We start from the raw sequence: 16,888 nt of genomic DNA, 5'->3' as shown, positions 1-16,888 counted from the left end.
GCCCGGTGCCCCCCTCCCGCCCCCGGTGCCGCCGCGCCGGCCCGGGCTCGGCTCCCGCCCCAGCCCCGCAGCCGCCCCCCCTCCATGGCGCTGGAGCAGGCGCAGGGCGACGGCCCCGACCCGCCGCGCCTCTGCGAGCCCGGCCCCGCCGCGCCGCCCGGCAGGTAACGGGGGGGCCGGGAGCGGGGATGGAGCGGGGATGGAGCGGGGATGGAGCGCGGCTGCAGGCGGTGACCGATGTGCTCGTTCCGCGCAGCGGGACCCCGCTCTCCGCCCCGGAGAGCCCCGGCGAGCCCGGCCCCGGCGCGGAGCCGGACCCCGCGGCCGCCCCTGCCGGCCCCTCCGGCGGCGATGGGGAGCCCGGGGCCGGCGGCGCGGAGGCCGCGGGGCAGAGCGGAGCGGCGGCCGAGGAGCCCGACGAGGAGGAGGCGGCCCCGGCGCGGCCGTCGCAGAACATCGCGGTGCAGGTGGGTGCGGGTCCCCCGGGGCTGTTCGGGTTTGTGGTGTGCGGGGAGAGGTCCCTGAAAGGCCGTTTCGGGAGCCTGGAGGGCAAAGAACTGGGTAAGTCGAGGCTGGAGGGTAAAACATATCCATACCTGGAGCCTTACAGCTGCTGCTGTGACTGTGGCCTTGTGGTTTGAACAGTCTTTAATTAATATTTAAATTAAAATTTGGCCCCATTGAGGTTGCATCTGGAGTGCTGTGTCCATTTCTGAGCTCCCCAGTGCAAGAAAGACAAGGAGCTACTGGAGAGGGTCCAGCAGGGACCACAAAGATAATTAGGGGTCTGGAGCAACTCTCTGATGGGGAGAGACTGTGGGAGCTGGGCCTTGTTAGTCCAGAGGAGAGAAGACTGAGAGGGAATCTCATTAATGCATATAAATATCTCAAAGGTGGGTGCCAAGAGGATGGTACCGGACTCTTTTGGTGGTGCCCAGGAAGAGGGCAGGGAGCAATGGCCATAAACTAAACCACAAGAAGCTTCATCTCAGCTTGAGGAGGAACTTCTTTCCATGAAGGGTGGCAGAGCACTGGAACAGCTGCCCAGGGAGGGTGTGGAGACATTCCAAACCCACCTGGATGTATTCCTATGTCACGTACTCCAGGTGACCCTGCCTTGGCAGAGAGGTCAGACCAGACGACCTGCAGAGGTCCCTTCCAACCCCAGCTGTTCTCTGATTCTATGAAAAGAATAAAATAAGGGTTGCTTAAGTGGCCAGTCAGAATCCAGGGCAGGTTATTCTCCCACCACTGGTGTTTCTCCAGGGCTGGTTGATTATCTGGCCAGCCTTGGAGGTTTCTCAGGGGTGAGGGTCTGACTGTAACCATCTCCCTTCACAGACCGACTTCAAGGCGGCCGATGCGGACGTGAACACGGATCAGGATATCGAGAAGAACCTGGTGGGTACCAAGGTCCAGGCTCAGCCACTCAGGCTCCCAGGCTGCTGCTCCTGGGCAAAGCAGCTGAAGCTGCTCTTCCCATTTTTTGCTTGTCAAAATAGAATCATCAGGGTTGGGAAAGACTTCCAAGATCATCAAAATACCAGCCTTAAAGTCCTTAAGCTGTCCTTGTTACAGGAGGAAATGCAGCACCAGCTGCAGCTTCGAGCAGTGTATCCCTTTGTCTTTTCCCATCTAGAGAGCCTGAACTGTGAAAGTGGAAACCACTTATCTGTGGTTCTTTTCAGGGCTCTTACACAGTGCTGAGCTTTCCTGTGTCCCTTTAACTTGAGGGAAGGGGAAGGTTCTCCCTAAATTTCACTCTCCACTGCAGGACAAGATGATGTCTGAGCGGGCGTTGCTGAAGGAGCGCTACCAGGAGGTGTTGGACAAACAGAGGCAGGTGGAGAATCAGCTGCAGGTCCAGCTTAAGCAGCTCCAGCAGCGGAGGGAAGAGGAGATGAAGAACCACCAGGTATCTGGTGAAGTCCTGTTTTTGTTTAACCTTCCCTTTAGTTAATTTTAAAATCCTTATGAAGAGGCAGAGAACTTGTGGTCCAGAGTGTCTGTCTCCTGAGTTTCCTCATAATATCCCATATATATCTTGACTGGATCTGCAAAAAAGAAAGAGTTGGCTGTGTAATCTCACTGATCAATTAATTTAAAATAATAATGGGTCTTAAATCAAAGCCATTACTTGGGAATTTTGTTCCGTATTTGCATGATGCTTTTTTTCACTCCAGGAGATCCTGAAAGCAATTCAGGACGTTACAATCAAGCGAGAAGAGACAAAGAAGAAGATGGAGAAAGAAAAGAAAGAATTCCTGCAGAAAGAGCAGGATCTGAAAGCTGAAATTGAGAAACTCTGTGAGAAAGGAAGAAGGTATTCGTATGGAGAAAAGTGTTTATTTCTGGGGGGAGAAGGTTTTGCTTAACCCTGATGTTTACCTGATGGAGCAGAGAGCTTTAAACTCTTTGGAAGCTAGGAGTATTTAGGATGGCCCTGTATGTGAATTTGCACTTTTATTGTGTCACGTTGTAGAGGTTGATTTCTTTTATTCTGAGGGCTCAGTGCTGAGTTTGGGTAAAGCTCCTTTAGTGACGGCTCCAAGTCCTCAGCCCCTTTCTCCCCTGAGTGGACATTGCAGGGCACATGCTGCTGGAGGGGCACAGCTCCCTGGCTGAGCCTGGTTCTGTGCCCCAGCCTTTGTGCAGTGTCATGGGACTGCAGGATTTGTGCTCCGGAGGGTGTTGGTGGCTGTTTTCCCACACGCTGAGTGGAGCTGTCCCAGCCCATGGTGTGCAGGGATGTGCCAGGAGGGGTTTGAGCGTGGGCTCTGCGCCGTCCTGACTCCAGCTGTGCTGTCCTGTTCCTCCTGTGCAGGTTGCTGAAGGAGCAGGAGGAGAAGGAAAACAAGATTGCTTCTCTGATCGCGGAGCAGTCCGATGAGAAGTAAGGCTCTTATCCATTACCTGATTAATGCTGCTCAGTGCACTTCTCCTTCCTGTCATTTTGCTGTGGAGTGAATCTGATGCTCCTGGTGGGATAGAGTAGAGAGAACGATCCAGCAGTGCTGGCCAGTTACGTACTCTAAGGGTTTTATTTCCTCTTCCAGCATCGGGTCTCTGGATTAAATCCTCTTTGATCCCGCTCACAAGCAGGCTCCTGGATACTTGTGACATAAAGATCCCATAAGATTAAAGTTTGTGCTTGGCGGATTGACTCAGCTTGTAACTGCTACCTCTGAATTTCAACTTCCCAGAACTAGGGCAGACTGATTTCCCTGTCTGTTCCCCACAGATGCCCAGCTACACTAAACTCTGGTGTGCTGGGGCATTTAAAGCTGGGCAGAGAAGCTCCAGATCTAGGTGCTCCCATGGCACAGGTGGAAATGCCCAGCTTTGAACCTCTCCAGGATCAGAACAGGATAGTTCCATGTGCTGCTTAGGTTGGTTCCTGGGTCAGACCTGTGCACCCTGCTCTGGAATCGGACCGAATTCCAAGGGGAATTCCCCTCTTCTCGTTTTGCCCAGTGTGTTTGCACACTGGTTGCCTGTGTGCTCTGGAACAGCTCACTGCTGGCACAGTAACCTCTGCAGCCCAGGGTGCACAGTGCCTGGTGTGACGGTCTGGAAGCTGCTGATCTTCCACAGTTCCACCCCATGCAGAGCTCCTGGGATCGATCCCTTTGTGGGAATCCTGCTCTGTGCCATTCCGGTGCCTGAGCCTAAGGAGACTCCTTCTCTTCTGTGTGCAGGCAGCTGTGGGAGATGGAGCTGGACAAGCTGAAGAACCAGCACAATGAAATCAACAGGAACATTCTTGAGGAGACAGAACGGGCCTGGAAAGCAGAGGTAACTCCTTCCCTGCAAAGTGATTGGTTTGAGATTCCAGATGGTTAAGGGGTGGTTCTGTGAAATCGGGAGCAGTTGAGGGCAAGGCCAAGTCCCACTTTGTGAGACAAGAGGAGGAATAAACAAGTCCCAGTGCAGTAAACATTAGTGGGGAGCAGTGCCTGGTGCACTGAGCATGACTCCTGTGGAGAGATTATGGTCTGGCAGCAAGAAATGAGTCAGTACAGAAGCTGCCCTTCATGTGGGGCCTCTCTCCATTAGATCCTGTCCCTGGAGAGCCGGAAGGAGCTGCTGGTGTTGAAACTAGAAGAAGCAGAGAAAGAAGCAGAGCTACACCTCACCTACCTCAAGTGAGTCTGTGCAGTGTCAGGAGTGGCAGGGAGGGTAACTCAGGTGTCCCTACATCCCATCTCCTCTTCCTCTGCTTATGCTGGAGGTTGGACTGGAATAGTTCAGGTTTTCCTGAGGGTTTCTTATTAAAACAGTGTGATTCAGTATGGTCACATGAGAGTATGTGGGGCTGTGCTTATCCCCAGTTACTGTTGAGTAACACTACTGAGTAACATCTGCTGAGCACAGTCAGTGAGTACTGTTGACTGTGGTATCCTTGTGTGTCCCCAGTCACTCTCTGGTAGCACCACAGGCTCTCCCTTCATGGGGTTCCTCACCCTGGGGGTGAGCCCTTCCCGCCCAGCTGGATGAGGGGAAGGGAGGAGGTTGTGGAGGGGTTACTCGCTCCCACTTTGCTGTCAGTGAGAGCACAGTTGCAAGTGGGAAAGTTTAGCTGTGCTTGCAGGTCTGCACCACCCACGCTGGAGACGATGAGGCCAAAGCAGGAGTGGGAGATGAGGCTGAACAGGATACGAATGACCAAGGAAAGTGTCCGAGTAAGTCCCTGCTGAACTCTCCCAGCTTAGCAGTGAGCAGTTCTTCACATCCACACTGCTTTCCATGTCTAGCTTCAACCCTCTCTGGGAGAGGACCGAGCCCCCAAAAAGCTGTGTGCCCAAAAGCATGGCACAGTCAGTCAGCCTTTGGAAGCAGCTGCAGAGATCTTCTGTCTCCTCAGGCTCATATGTGTGTGGATCAACCCTGTGGAATGATCTGTGATGGGTTATTGGCAGAGGCACTTAGTTTCTCCCTCTGGGTCCTTTTTCATTCTCCTGGCTCCTGTGGAACCCAGCAGTGCCACTTTAGGACCTGCAGCTGCCCTGGGGCTGAGAATGCCCCAGACTTCCTCAGGTTTGATGAATGTGTCCATTTTCTTCCCTCTCTGGTAGGATCAATTCAACGACCACATCCAGATGGTGAGGAATGGCACAAAGCTGAGCAGCCTCCCACAGATCCCGACGCCGACGCTGCCACCTCCGCCCTCAGAAGTGAGTGTCTCTCCAGCCCCACGGCAGGGCTGGCCAGGCCCTGGCACAGCCTGCCCGCTGGCCTGGCCCCAGCCCTGCTGTGCTGTGTGTGTGGGATGGTGTGTTCTGGAGCCCTGTGCCCAGTCCCTGCCGTCCCTGCAGAGGAGGGGAAGGGTCTCCTTCCCTTGCCAGCTGCCAGGGACTGCAGTTTGTCCCATCTGTCTGGCTGGGGAGGAGGGCACTCGACTCTGCTTCCAGGTGGGCTTACTCTAACCAGCCTTTCCTTCTTCCCCTGTTTTTCTTTCTCAGACAGATTTCATGCTGACGGCATTCCAGCCCAACCCATCCCTTGCTCCCCGGCTCCCCTTTCCCATCGGGCCCGTCCCCGTTCCCATGGTCATGCCGAGCGCCGATCCTCGGGCGCTCTCCTTCCCTCTCCTGAACCCCGCCATCTCCAGGCCCAACCAGCCCTCCCCACCACTGCCTGCCTCCCAGGGGAGGAACAGCCCCGTGGTGGCATCGCTCATCGGCACGCACAGCCCTCACATGCCTCCCGCCGCCTCCATCCCTCCTCCGCCCGGCCTGGGCGGGGTGAACGTCACTCCCGAGTTCCACAGGCCCCAGCCGGCCGACAAGCTGGAGAAGCTGCTGGAGAAGTTGTTGACTCGGTTCCCACAGTGCAACAAGTAAGTGCCTGGCCTTGTTCTTCCAGAGAGCAAGGGCTTGTGTGTGTGAGATGGGATCAGGGCTCCTCCTGGCACGTGTGGGATCTGGGTGAAGTGAAGGAAGGCTGAAGGTGTGGAGCAAAGGCTGGTGGTCTCCATCAGGTTTGCAAAGTGCTGGGAATGAGAATCTCTTGGAGCTCTGAAGAACATCAGGGATGCCTGGGCACAGCCAGGAGCCCCCCTCCTGTCCCTGGGTGTTCCCTGCTCTTTTCCCAGCATTTTGGGGAGAGAAGTTCCTCAGCATGTGGTTCATCTCACTTGGGAAGGCAGACCTTTAGAGCACACACTCCTCTGCAGTGACACGGCTTCCCCTGGGGCTGGGGTGGCTCCTCGCCGAGGGTCCCTGTCTGTGAGGACTGGGAGCTCTTAGCAGGCTGCTGTCCACACAGGGCCCAGCTCACCAACATCCTGCAGCAGATCAAGACAGCTCGGAAGACCATGGCCGGGCTGACCATGGAGCAGCTGAACCAGCTGGTAGCGGCCAAGCTGGCGGAGCAGCAGGAGCAGGCAGCGGCCGGGGCACAGGTGGGACAGCGTGGGGGCTGCTGGAAGGGGGGCCCTGGGGAGCAGGGAGAGCTGTGCCTGCTCCCTGGATCCCTGCAGAGCTCGGGCTGTGTGTCAGGGCTGTCCCCTGGGCTCCCCTTTCTGCTGATGGCGGCGTAACCAGGGAGCAGTTTTCCCTGGGGTGGCTCGGGGTGACTCGTCTGTCCTTTCCTCCTGGGCTGTTGTGACGTGCCTCCTTTGTCCTGCTGCAGCCCCTCGGCCGGATCAGGGCCCCCATGTTCTCTGCTCCGCTGCCTCAGATCAGCACCCCCGTGTTCCTGCCCCCGGCCCAGGTCGCTTACCCTGGAACAGCGTCACACGTAAGGCTGTTTGGATTCCCTGGTGGAAAGGGGAGGGAGGGAAGGAGTCTGGCTGGGAGGTGGCTGAAGGGACGAGCCCACGGAGCTGGGAGCTCTCTCCCCACACAGCTACTCAGGCTGGTGGGGTGAAGAAAGGATTAGAGGCACAGATCCATTGTGCTTCAGGTTGGGGAAGAGGGGAATGGTGACGAGATGTGTCAGCGGTTCTCACGGTGTGCGATGGCACAGGGGGGGACTGGGCAGCTGAATATGTGATCAGAGCTGAGTGTCTGACTTCCTTGCTCCTTTCTGTTCCCTCACTGCCTGTCCCAGACCCCAGCTGCCTGTAAGCTGTGTCTGATGTGCCAGAAGCTTGTGCAGCCCGGTGACCTTCACCCCATGGCCTGCTCGCACGTGCTGCACAAGGAGGTGAGTGTGTTCCCTGCTGCTCAGGGCTTCCTCCTGATCCTTCCAAGTGCTGATTCCCTTCCCGAGTCCCTGTGGTACTGGCACTTTGCCAAAAGGGGACGATCAATAAACAATTCCTTGCATCCTGTCATCCCATCCTTTCCGTACTTGTGGCTGGGCTACTTAAGTGTGGCCATTGGGTGGTGGCTTTAAGAACAGGCTGCCCTTGTTCCTGTCCCCGAGCCTTTCTCGTTGCTGTGAGGGTTAGACCCTGGAGCAGGACAGCCTGGAAGGATCTAGAACACAGGGTGAGGGGAGAGACCTGCCACTGCTGCCCAGGTGTCTGGGCTGGGGGGCCCGGACAGGAGCTCTTGGGAAGAGGAGGAGACTTTCCTATCCAGTGGGTGTGGCAGTGGGTCACCTGTGTGGGCAAACCCCTCGTCCCAACAGCTCTGGGGCTCCAGCAGTGGCCCCTCAAGAAAATGGAAACTCATGTATTGAGGAGGGCCTGATGGTCCTGGTGGAAGGGCGACAGGGGCTCCCTCCTCATGGTAACCTACTGGTGGAGGCTGCCAGGAGCAAAGGAACCTATCCCTGAAAACGAGTGCCCTGGCTGCACTGCTGGGGACAATGACACCTCTGGGTTGTGCCAGTAGCTCTTGACTAACTCTCTTCTCTTCCAGTGCATCAAATTCTGGGCGCAAACCAACACGAATGACACTTGCCCCTTTTGCCCAAGCCTCAAATGACGGCTGCTGGAACAATGTGGGCCCACGGGAGGAGTTGCTGTGAATAGACAGGATCAGTTCTAAGATTTCTACAGTTCTATATTTATACGATCATGTATACACATGTACATTTTTATTATATAGGTAATGTGTGTATAGAAAGTCTGTATACATACAAATTCATAAATAAAGTGTGTATATTATGCAGTGATTTGCTGCTGCTCCTCATTCCTTAAGTCTGCAGCCTAACTGGCTTCTTCCAAATGAGGGTTGGTGTCACCTGCTTGGTGGGACACTCATGGCTCCTGCAGCTACCTTTTCCCACGTGGATCCCAGCAGCTCCTTTTCCAGGGCCATCCCCCGTGACTGGATGCCTCACCATGCCATTCCCCAGTGGCCTGGTCCCCTGCCAGACATCACCTGTTTTTTTCCCCCCTCTTGGCAATGAACAGGTTGCAGATGAGGATTTTTTTTTTTGTGGTCTTTTTTAATGTCATAATAATTTACCGTGTTAACATTCATTGTTCTTACATAGACACTGGGTTACAGAGTACTGGAGCCTCCAGCGACAGCCCCTGGTCCTGTCCCGTCCCATCCCCTGCTGTCACCGGGCCCTGGGGAGGGAGCAGACGGACATGGCCGTGCTGCAGCTCAGGATAAACCAACCTGTCACAATTCCTGGTTTCCCCTCTCCTCTACTTTCTCCTAAACCACGGGCTGAGGCACCAACCCTTTCTCCATGGATTTCGGTGGGATTACGAGGTGCTCAGCACCACTGAAAATCTTGCACTGACTCTCTTAAAAATTTTTTTCCCCCTACTTTGCAGCCTGCAGCAGGAATTCGGCACTGCTGGAGGCCCCCCTGCCTCGGGGTGGGCAGGGAAGCCCCCCTGGTGCAGCACCTGAGCTCGGCCGCAGATCCTTCTCCGCGCACGCACACGCTGGCAGCGTGTTTTAAGGCAGTGGTCCACAACAGAGTCTCTGGGGTCCTGGGGGTCCTGGGCAGGCACGAGGGTGGGGGAGAGAACATTGCCCTCTTGCGTGGAGTGGCTGGATGTAGTTTTGGAGCAGGGATGGGGTGGGGGGTGGGTGCTGTGTGAGCGCACTGGAGTGAGGTGGGACAGTGTGGGGGCTGTTGTGGCGGTGCCCGTGCGAGGGCTGGCTTCCTCCTACACTGCATGTGTTTCCTGGCTCCCTCGCTGCTTTTCCAAAGAAATGTTTATCTGCAGGATTTAGTTAACAAGCTTTACACTCGGTGATTGCTGCGGTCCCTCAGCCTGTCCCCGCCTGACCTGGTCACTCCGCTCCTGCACGTGGCTCCGTGGGGCAGCTGCCAGCTCGGCCCTGGCATTGCAGGTAGGCCCTCTTTGCAATGCCTTTTAATTGTGGAATCTTGGAGTTTGAGCACTTTCCTATCCAGGCTGGAGGCAGAGAAGCAAGGGAATACAGCACTACCACTGCTGCAAGGTCAGAGGTGTCTGCCCTGGGGAAGGGACAGCGATCCTGCAGCACGGGGAGGAGGGGAGGGTTGTCCTCACACACTGGAAAATCCTCCCTGTGCTGCAGGAACATCATGAGGACAAAAGTGCTCAGTGTCCTTTCGGCTTGTGAGCCACTGCCCTGTGTGCTCCAGCCCTGCCTTCCTCCTGCACTTCCTCCTCAAACCAGCTTGGACCCCCTCACCATCACGTGCTCCCACCGAGCACATCACTGCGGTGCCATGGGTGGTGGTCATGGCCCAAGGACTGAGCAGAGGGCTAAAAAGATTTAAAAAAACCCGAAAACAAAACAGGACCGACCCCTAATGTTGGGTTTGGAACAGTGGCTTTCAGGGCTAGAATTAAAAATAGAGATATATGGGTATATTGTACAGGTGAGAGGCGGCTGTTGTCTGTACACCCGCGCGGGTGGGACCTGCTATGTACACGCTCTGACTGCACTACCAGTGACTCGCTTCGTAAAAAAAAAATGAAATAAATACAACCATGTGTTTAAAAAATAATAAATGCTGCAGTCCCCACAGCTGCTGCCTGTCCAGGGTGTCTCACAGCTGGGGCCTGGACACGCGGAGTGAGCAGAGAGGAGCCGCCGTGCCCCGCGCCGTGGGACGTGCTGGAGGTGAGGCCGGGGGGCTGCAGGGGGGGCCCAGGCTCCCCTATGGCTTTTGAAGGGGTGGGTGGGCTGGGGAGCAGCCGGTGCCAGGGCTGGGAACTTGGGTCTCTTCTGGCACTGGCTCCTCTGTGGCAGCCGCTGCTGATGCTGGAAGGGAGGGCAGGGAGTTGCCCATCCCACAGAGGGTGGGTGCCTGCTCCTGCCAGTCCCGGGAGAGGATGAGTGGCTGCTCCTGCCTGTGTTGGGAGGGCAGGGTGGGCACAGGGAGTCCTGGGGCTGGCAGCAGCGGGGGGCAGTTTTGGAGGGCAGGGAAATGCCAGAGTGAGCAGTGTACGGGGGTGAGCCATGTATGGGGGAGCAGGAGGGTGGGAGGGAAAGATGTGTCCGGGCAGCCCCAGGCTGGCCCTTTGGGGAGGCTCTGGGATGATCCCCAGAGTCCAGCTCAGTGCAGGGAGCCACGGGGAAGGCACAGCCACAGGGCACGTGCGTGCAGCTCCCTGCACAGAGAGCCTGGGCCAGCGGCTTCCCGGTGGGGTGAGCAGAGAAGGGATGCACAGGGATGGAAAGGGACAAGCAGGGGATGGCTCATCAGTGTCACTCGGTCAAGCCAGGCAGGGACAGGCAGGAGAGCTTGGGACAGCCTGTCCCCAGCCCCCAGGACGGGGTTGCTGCGCTTTCCCCCTCTGCCACGCTCCTGCTGTGGGTCCCAGACGAACAGAGCCCAGACCTGGGGCTCCCACAGCCGCTCCCGGCTGCTGGCCCTGACACACACCGAGTCCCCGAGTCCTGGGCAGAGGGTCTGAGCTCTCCATGCTGCTGTCCTGCCCCCGGAGCCAGGCCCCTGCCCCGCCGCCTCACCTGCGGCCCCGCGCTCCGCCGTCACTTCAGCAGGGAGATGTCGTCGGCAAAGTCGTCGTGGTCCCGGCGCAGGCAGCGGAAGCAGCGCCACTGGAACACCATGAGGCAGAGGGGCAGCATGAAGAGGGCGCAGATGGCCGCCATGACGTAGGCGATGGTCATCAGGGTGGACTCGTCCGTCTGCGGGATGTTGTAGCCGCAGTCCTCCATGTTGGAGTGCAGGTGAGGCCCGTCCACCGCCGCCGTCCGGAACTCGTCGTGCACTGCTGGGGGGAAGGCAGGGCTCTGGCTACTGCACTCCCACGGCCCCTCTGCCCTTCTCTCCCTCCCTCCAGGCCCAGTGCTCACCGTGGCAGGCGCTGACAGCGAAGCCGATGCGCTTGCGGGCACGGTCGAAGACCACGTAGAAGCCCTCCATGATCACGGCGCCCATGACGGTGCCAGTGGAGGACTGGGAGATGGCAAACTTGTAGCAGTCATCCTGAGAGGTGGCCACATCCTCCACCGGGCGCAGATATTGCTGCAGGGAGAGAGGTGCCGTCAGGAAAGGGGGCAGGGAGGCAGCTGTGCCCACCCAGTGGGACCTGCTGGTCCTGCCGCTCCAGCCCGCTCTGGCTGGGCCAATGTTCACCTGGGGCAGGATGGTGATCCGGAAGGACTGGTTGGTGGCCTCCCCCATCAGGTAGAGGGACAGGACCGGGAAGATGTGCCAGGGGGTGGTGCCGACCTGCCAGCAAACCAGCTGCTCCCCCAGCCAGAAGCCGTCCGGGAACTTCTCCGTCTGCCAGAGGGAAAGAGGAGGTGAGCGGAGCCAAGCTGGGCAGGCAGGAGAGATGCCAGGCTGGTAAGGGGCAGCTGTGCTGCCCACGGGCCTGAGGATGTGCCCGTGGGGAAGAGAGGGGTTTCACTGACCGAAGATGCTGTTTTGATGGATTTCACTGCAGCCTCAAACACCTTCTTTGGCAGCCTGAGGTTAGTGGTCCCGCTGTCCACGATGCTCTTGTCGTAGTTGTACTGGGGGCAGAAGAGGAGGGGTGACCCAGGTGCAAGACCCCAGCCCCGCTTCCCTCCCGACCCCTCCAACCAGTAGCAGGTCCCTCCAGTGCCGTGGCCCAGCTGAGCCCAGGGGGTGGGTGCCCGGGGGCCCCCTCACCTCTTTGCAGTCCATGTTCAGGTCCTGACCGTTGACCTCCAGCTTGACAATGATGACCTCGTAGTACCACTCCTTGCGGATGGGGGTGTACCAGATGTCCCCCACGTACAGCGAGCGGTCGATGCCACCGATGATCTGCAGCGGAGACACAAAGGCGCTGCCACCACGCGCCACCAGAGCCCCGTGGGAGCCCCTGGCAGCCTCCCCCTGCCTGCAGAGCCCTCACCATGCTGCCTCCCACCGAGGCCACGGCCTCTGTCTCGTTGGGTGAGAAGCCTGTCCCACACAGCTGCAGGGAGAAGATGTTGGGCACCCGTGTCTGCTTCACCAGGGAGTCAAAGAAGGGCTCCAGGCTGTCGTCAGGCTGGTGGGAGGAGAAAGCAGAGGCAGGTCAGGGATGCGTCAGTGCTGTCCCTTCTCCGGGGGCTCTCCGTGCCCAGGGGAGCTCCCCTCACTGGGACTGCTGTGCCCCAGGGGACAAACAGAGCCGAGGGAAGAGGCAGCTGAAGCCTGCTCGTGCTCCCATCTGCTGGCAGGGCCAGGCTGCTGCCAGCCAGGACTCACCCGGGCAATCTCGGCGTACGCCAGCCCCAGGATCCCTTCCCAGTTGGAGCCATTGATGAAGAATTTGTCTGACTCCGTGATGGCAGCGATGTTGGCTCTGACGGTGACGTTGGGGCCGTGGGGGATGGTGACCAGGTCAGTGCCCAGTTCCCCTTCCCACTTGCCCTGGGTGTAGGGCACATACACCCCCTTCCGCAGGTCGCGGTAGGTGCTGGACCTGCAAAGGCATCAAAGGGACAAGTAAGACTGGAAGGGGCCGTGTGGATCCTGCTATTCCAGAAGCCAGTTGGTACTCGGCAGGGTCTGGCCAGACCCCCAGCAAGAAGGGGCAGTGTGCCACTGTGGGGCTGGGACAGTGGCTCTGCTCTGTGTCTCCCCACATACTCACAGCTGCCGCTGGTAGTATCTCCGGAGGAAGGGGTGTGGTGCAGCTCCCACAGCAAAGTTACTGCTCCCTGTGTCCACCAGGATGTTCAGCTGGGGAAGAGAGACAGGGAGGTGCGTGAGTGCAGTGGGACCCTCTTTTGTTGTGCCCAGAGAGGAGAGAAGAAGGTGGTGGAGCAGGAGGCAGCGACATCAGGGCGTTAGACAACAAGCAAACACTGTCCGGCACCATGAAAACAGAGCAAGAGCTCCTTGCTCAGCACGGCCTGGCCTCAGCCCCCCAGACCATGGGATTTGGGAAGCACCTGGCAGGTGTCATGGGTCTGAAGAGCAGCAGCAAGACAGGATGCATAGGCTCCCCTTGCCAGGAAAGCTGATTTGCTGGCAGAGCTGGTGGGAAGGATCGCTGCGCCCGCTAATCACCACCCATATGCCGAGCCCTGCTCCCGATTCATTCCTGCCTGTGCGGGATTACCAGGTTTGGCAAACATCCCACCGGCAGGGCCGGGAGCAGGCCAGCTGGATCCTGCCCCCAGCTGACCCCTGCCTGTGGCCCCTGCGGGGAGCGGGGTGGGACTGCCAGGGTGGAATTGCCAGGGCAGGATTGCTGGAGTGGGATTGCTGGAGCAGGATTGCTGGGGTGGGAATGGGGCTCCAAGCCCTGCAGGGCAGCAGTGCCTGGGGTGAGCCCTGACCCCAGCCCCGGGGGCTGCTTCACAGCACCACCCCAGCCAGCACTGCCAGGGCTTGGGCCCTTAATCTGTGGAGTCAGAGGGCAGAGAAGGAGGTTAATGCGCTTGTGCTAATCGCAGGAGTGCTGGGCTGCAGCTGCTGAGTGTTCTCCACGGCCACCTGACAGGGGCTGCCATGTCCTGGGTGCCCTGTGCCCCAGCCCTGCTGCCTTGCACTGGGGGACGGCCTCCCCTGGCCAGCTTCCTGCCATGGGGAACGTTTCAGGCCATGGGTAAAGATCAGAGCAGCACATTTGCCCCTCCAATATCCACCCTGGGTGAGTGCCAGCTCAGCACCTGCTGCACAGCCCGACCTTCCCCTGGCAACCGGCACCTGCGCCTGCTCCCAGGGCTATTCCCAGTTCTGTGGGTGGGTCACCAGGGGCCACCCGCTCCACAGAGCTCATCTCCCATCCCCAGGGCACCCAGAGGAGACAGGTTTCCCTGGAGAAAGACCTGCTGAGCTGATGCTACAGGGAGAGAAGGAAGCGAGGAAGGGGTTTTGCTCTCGCAGGCTCCATCCTGCTGACAGGGTCACGCACAGGACCCACGTGGAGAGGACCCGGATCCTTGAGACTCAGCCCAGCCATCCATTCGGGCCAGGACACAGCACGTGAACTGGTGAGGCCAGGACATGTGTGACAGGGATGCTGTCTGAAACCTGTCCCTGGAAGTGACAGCCCCTCCGGGCACCTCAGCAGCAGCACTGGCTCTGTGCCACGCGTGTCCTAGTGCTCAGTGCCGCTCCTGGGTACTAAGCCTGTGCCATCTGTCCCAAAACACCAGCTCTCCATGCTTGTCTCACCCCTCTTCCCTCTGTGTTTATGAATCAGCCCATCCTGGGGAGCCAGGGAAACCAACATGCTTGGGCACATGGAGCGTGTGAGCAATCGGCTGCTGACGGTGACTTGGCAGTGCAGCACAGCTCAGAACCAAAATTAAAGCACAAGAGGATACAGAAACTCCCTTGTCAGCACCAGGAAGGTGAAAGGAAAGCTGAGGAGATGGATCACCATCTCCCTGCTGTATGTGACCCTTTGGGAAGGATGCACGCACCCCTCGGGACAAATATGCCCCTGATTTCCTGCGAAGGCACAGCCAAACTCTTTCATATGAATCTTTTAATTCCGTTGCAACGCCTGGAGGGATTTTGCTCCAGCACACACACACACACACACACACACACACACACACATACATTTGGAAGCAATCCAAGGCTGGAAGATGCTGCCCAAAAGGGCGACTGGCTCTGGAATGCACGAGTGCCTGGGAACAGGTGGTTAGCACGGAAATTATCTGGCAGCTGCGACACGTGGCAGGCAGGAGATGATGAAATCACATTTAAAACTAGATTTCAGAAATAATCTCCTCCCTTTTTTTCCCCCTAAATGCACCCTGCCAGAGCAGAGAATAAATCCCAGGCACACAGGGACAACATGACACCGCTCCCAGAGATCCGATTTTCGTGGTGGTGGCATTACTCTCCTGTCCACGGCTCACGTCTCGCTCACATGGCTCTCCCCCACCACACACACAGGGCACAGCCAGCTCGTGGGGAAAAGCCAGTCTTTATTTCAGAGCCTGTGTACGCACTGGGTGTTTTGGCAGCACCCAAAAAGTGGCGGTGGCAGGCACAAGGGAACGTGGCCCCGTGCTGGGAGGAGTGCAGAGCCTCGAGTGCTGGGCTGGCCCGCTCCCTGAGCCAGACTTGCTGCTGGTAGCAGTGGGGATCAGTAGGGGCACAAAGGGATTTGGCAGCAGGAGCCTCCACGATGTCACCCATAAAAGCAGGGAGGAGCTGCTCTCCCCGTGCTGTGTGACCTGGCCATCAGCACCCATCCTGTCCCCAGCACAAAGGCACACGGTGCCACAACGTGAGCTGGGCAGTGCAGCTCCAGGACGTGAGGGATGCTGACAGAAAGATGGAGAAGGAGCAGAAGCTGGTGATGCACCAGCTCCCTTTCCAGCCAGGCCACCCCATTTTCCTACCCCTTGCCTCCCCATGCTGCCCCAACTCCTGTGCAGCGACAGCCTGCACGAGATCCCCGGGAAAACAAAGCTCCGGAGGATTTCTGGAGAATTTGCCCGGGTCGGGAGCGGCACACGGACCCGGGCAGCAGCTGCGCCAGGGGCTGCGCCGGGAGGAACGTGCCAAGCACGGCTTGGCCGTGGATTCTTCGCGCCTGGCTGTGCCCGCTCCAGGCGGGCGCGGGGCTGTTGCAGCCACATCCCTCGCAGCCCACACACGGCGACTGCCTGAGTGGCAGCAAGCTTTGGCTCGGGAGAGGGGATGGATGGAAGAAGGGAGGGAGGGATGGAAGGGGGAAGGGATGGATGGAGGGATGCAGCCCCGCACGCAGAAGCACCCGCAGCACCCGCTGCCTCCCCCCGGAGCGCCCGGGCAGCCCGGGAGTGCTGGGGTGACCTTCGGCGGGCGCCTGCGGCCAGTGTTCACCGAAAGGCAGCAGGAAAAGCATCACCCGAGCGATGAGGAGCGACGGGAAGCGCGGGCTGTGCAGCGAGAGCCGCGCAGCCATGGTGGCACCCGCAGAGCCTCTGCTCTGCGACCCCGGAGGGGAACTCGCAGCCCCCCGGGGCGCGGGGAATGCAGAGGGATGCGGGAGATGCGGGGGATGCGGGAGATGCGGGGGATCCATCCCCTCCCACCTCACCTTCTGCGGGGGGCTGCCCACCGTCATCTCCACGTAGTACCCCTGCCCGGACTTGCCCCGCAGGTTGTCGATCATCTCCACGAAGCTGCCGGCGCGCTCGGGCTCGGCGTCCAGCGGCGCCCGGCGCTGCCGGAGCCCCGACGGCGGGGCCGCTCCGCCCCGCAGCGGCAGCCGGATGCGCGGCGGGGCCGGGAGGGCGCGCACGACCCCCAGCCACAGCAGCAGCAGCAGCCAGGGCCAGGCGGGCGCCATGGCCGCGGGGGAGCCCCTCGGGGGGACGCGGTCAGCGGGCCCGCAGCGCCCCGCGCCTCGGCGGGGCGGCCGCGCCGGGGCGGGCGGGCGGCGCGGCGGCGGCGGGCATGGCGGCGCGGCCAGACCCGCCCCGGAAAGCCCGCCCGCCGGCGGAAGCGCTGCCGGGGAGACCCGCCCCGGCCCTCCCCGCTGCCGCCGTCCCTCTCCCGGCCCCTCTCCCCGTGCCCGTCCCGCTCCCTGGTCCCGGTCCCGGTCCCGGTCCCGCCGGGACGCGCCGCGGGCGGTACCCACGCGTCGCCATGGCAA

At 59.3% G+C, this 16,888-nt stretch overlaps 2 protein-coding genes across 4 annotated transcripts; one reads left to right on the top strand and one right to left on the bottom strand.

Annotated features, from left to right (window-relative positions):
* The first annotated feature begins 5 nt into the window (after positions 1–5).
* Positions 6–8,067, top strand: RNF214 (ring finger protein 214). Of its 2 annotated transcripts, XM_027739248.2 has the most exons (15): positions 6–164; positions 257–467; positions 1,342–1,401; positions 1,775–1,915; positions 2,184–2,323; positions 2,825–2,893; positions 3,699–3,795; positions 4,057–4,145; positions 4,580–4,682; positions 5,076–5,174; positions 5,463–5,839; positions 6,268–6,403; positions 6,634–6,741; positions 7,054–7,149; positions 7,812–8,067. In XM_027739248.2, exons 1-15 carry the CDS (start codon positions 85–87, stop codon positions 7,875–7,877), a joined length of 1,872 nt encoding a protein of 623 aa, XP_027595049.2. In that variant the 5' UTR covers positions 6–84; the 3' UTR covers positions 7,878–8,067. The 2 variants fall into 2 exon arrangements, with proteins under 2 accessions (XP_027595049.2, XP_039244490.1); XM_039388556.1 differs by lacking the exons at positions 6–164; positions 257–467 and having other exon boundaries at positions 1,051–1,401; positions 4,592–4,682.
* BACE1 (beta-secretase 1) lies at positions 7,973–16,653 on the bottom strand. Of its 2 annotated transcripts, none has more exons than XM_027739249.2 (9): positions 16,331–16,653; positions 12,932–13,020; positions 12,544–12,760; positions 12,206–12,343; positions 11,980–12,114; positions 11,739–11,840; positions 11,458–11,607; positions 11,175–11,346; positions 7,973–11,092 (listed from the first exon to the last, which is right to left on the bottom strand). In XM_027739249.2, the coding sequence occupies exons 1-9, from the start codon at positions 16,580–16,582 to the stop codon at positions 10,848–10,850; spliced, it is 1,500 nt and encodes a 499-aa protein (XP_027595050.1). In that variant the 5' UTR covers positions 16,583–16,653; the 3' UTR covers positions 7,973–10,847. The 2 variants fall into 2 exon arrangements, with proteins under 2 accessions (XP_027595050.1, XP_027595051.1); XM_027739250.2 differs by having other exon boundaries at positions 7,973–11,089.
* Positions 16,654–16,888: the final 235 nt, after the last annotated feature.

This window comes from Pipra filicauda, unplaced genomic scaffold (genome assembly GCF_003945595.2).
Source record: "Pipra filicauda isolate LSUMZ 115617 unplaced genomic scaffold, ASM394559v2 scaffold666_size289731_pilon, whole genome shotgun sequence".
NCBI classification, from domain to species: domain Eukaryota; kingdom Metazoa; phylum Chordata; class Aves; order Passeriformes; family Pipridae; genus Pipra; species Pipra filicauda.
Note: the sequence above shows the minus strand (reverse complement) of the source record. Positions and strands in the feature narration are given on the sequence as shown.

What these genes read in the sequence shown, in the direction of transcription:
- RNF214 (XM_027739248.2), top strand. Translation starts at nt 85, where the DNA reads ATGGCGCTGGAGCAGGCGCAGGGCGACGGCCCCGACCCGCCGCGCCTC. An exon ending in AGGATATCGAGAAGAACCTG is followed by an intron (nt 1,402 to 1,774) that starts GTGGGTACCAAG and finishes TCTCCACTGCAG; the next exon opens with GACAAGATGATGTCTGAGCG. An exon ending in TGACCAAGGAAAGTGTCCGA is followed by an intron (nt 4,683 to 5,075) that starts GTAAGTCCCTGC and finishes CCTCTCTGGTAG; the next exon opens with GATCAATTCAACGACCACAT.
- BACE1 (XM_027739249.2), bottom strand. Translation starts at nt 16,582, where the DNA reads ATGGCGCCCGCCTGGCCCTGGCTGCTGCTGCTGCTGTGGCTGGGGGTC. An exon ending in AGATACTACCAGCGGCAGCT is followed by an intron (nt 12,761 to 12,931) that starts GTGAGTATGTGG and finishes ATGCCTTTGCAG; the next exon opens with GTCCAGCACCTACCGCGACC. An exon ending in CCTCGGTGGGAGGCAGCATG is followed by an intron (nt 12,115 to 12,205) that starts GTGAGGGCTCTG and finishes TCTCCGCTGCAG; the next exon opens with ATCATCGGTGGCATCGACCG.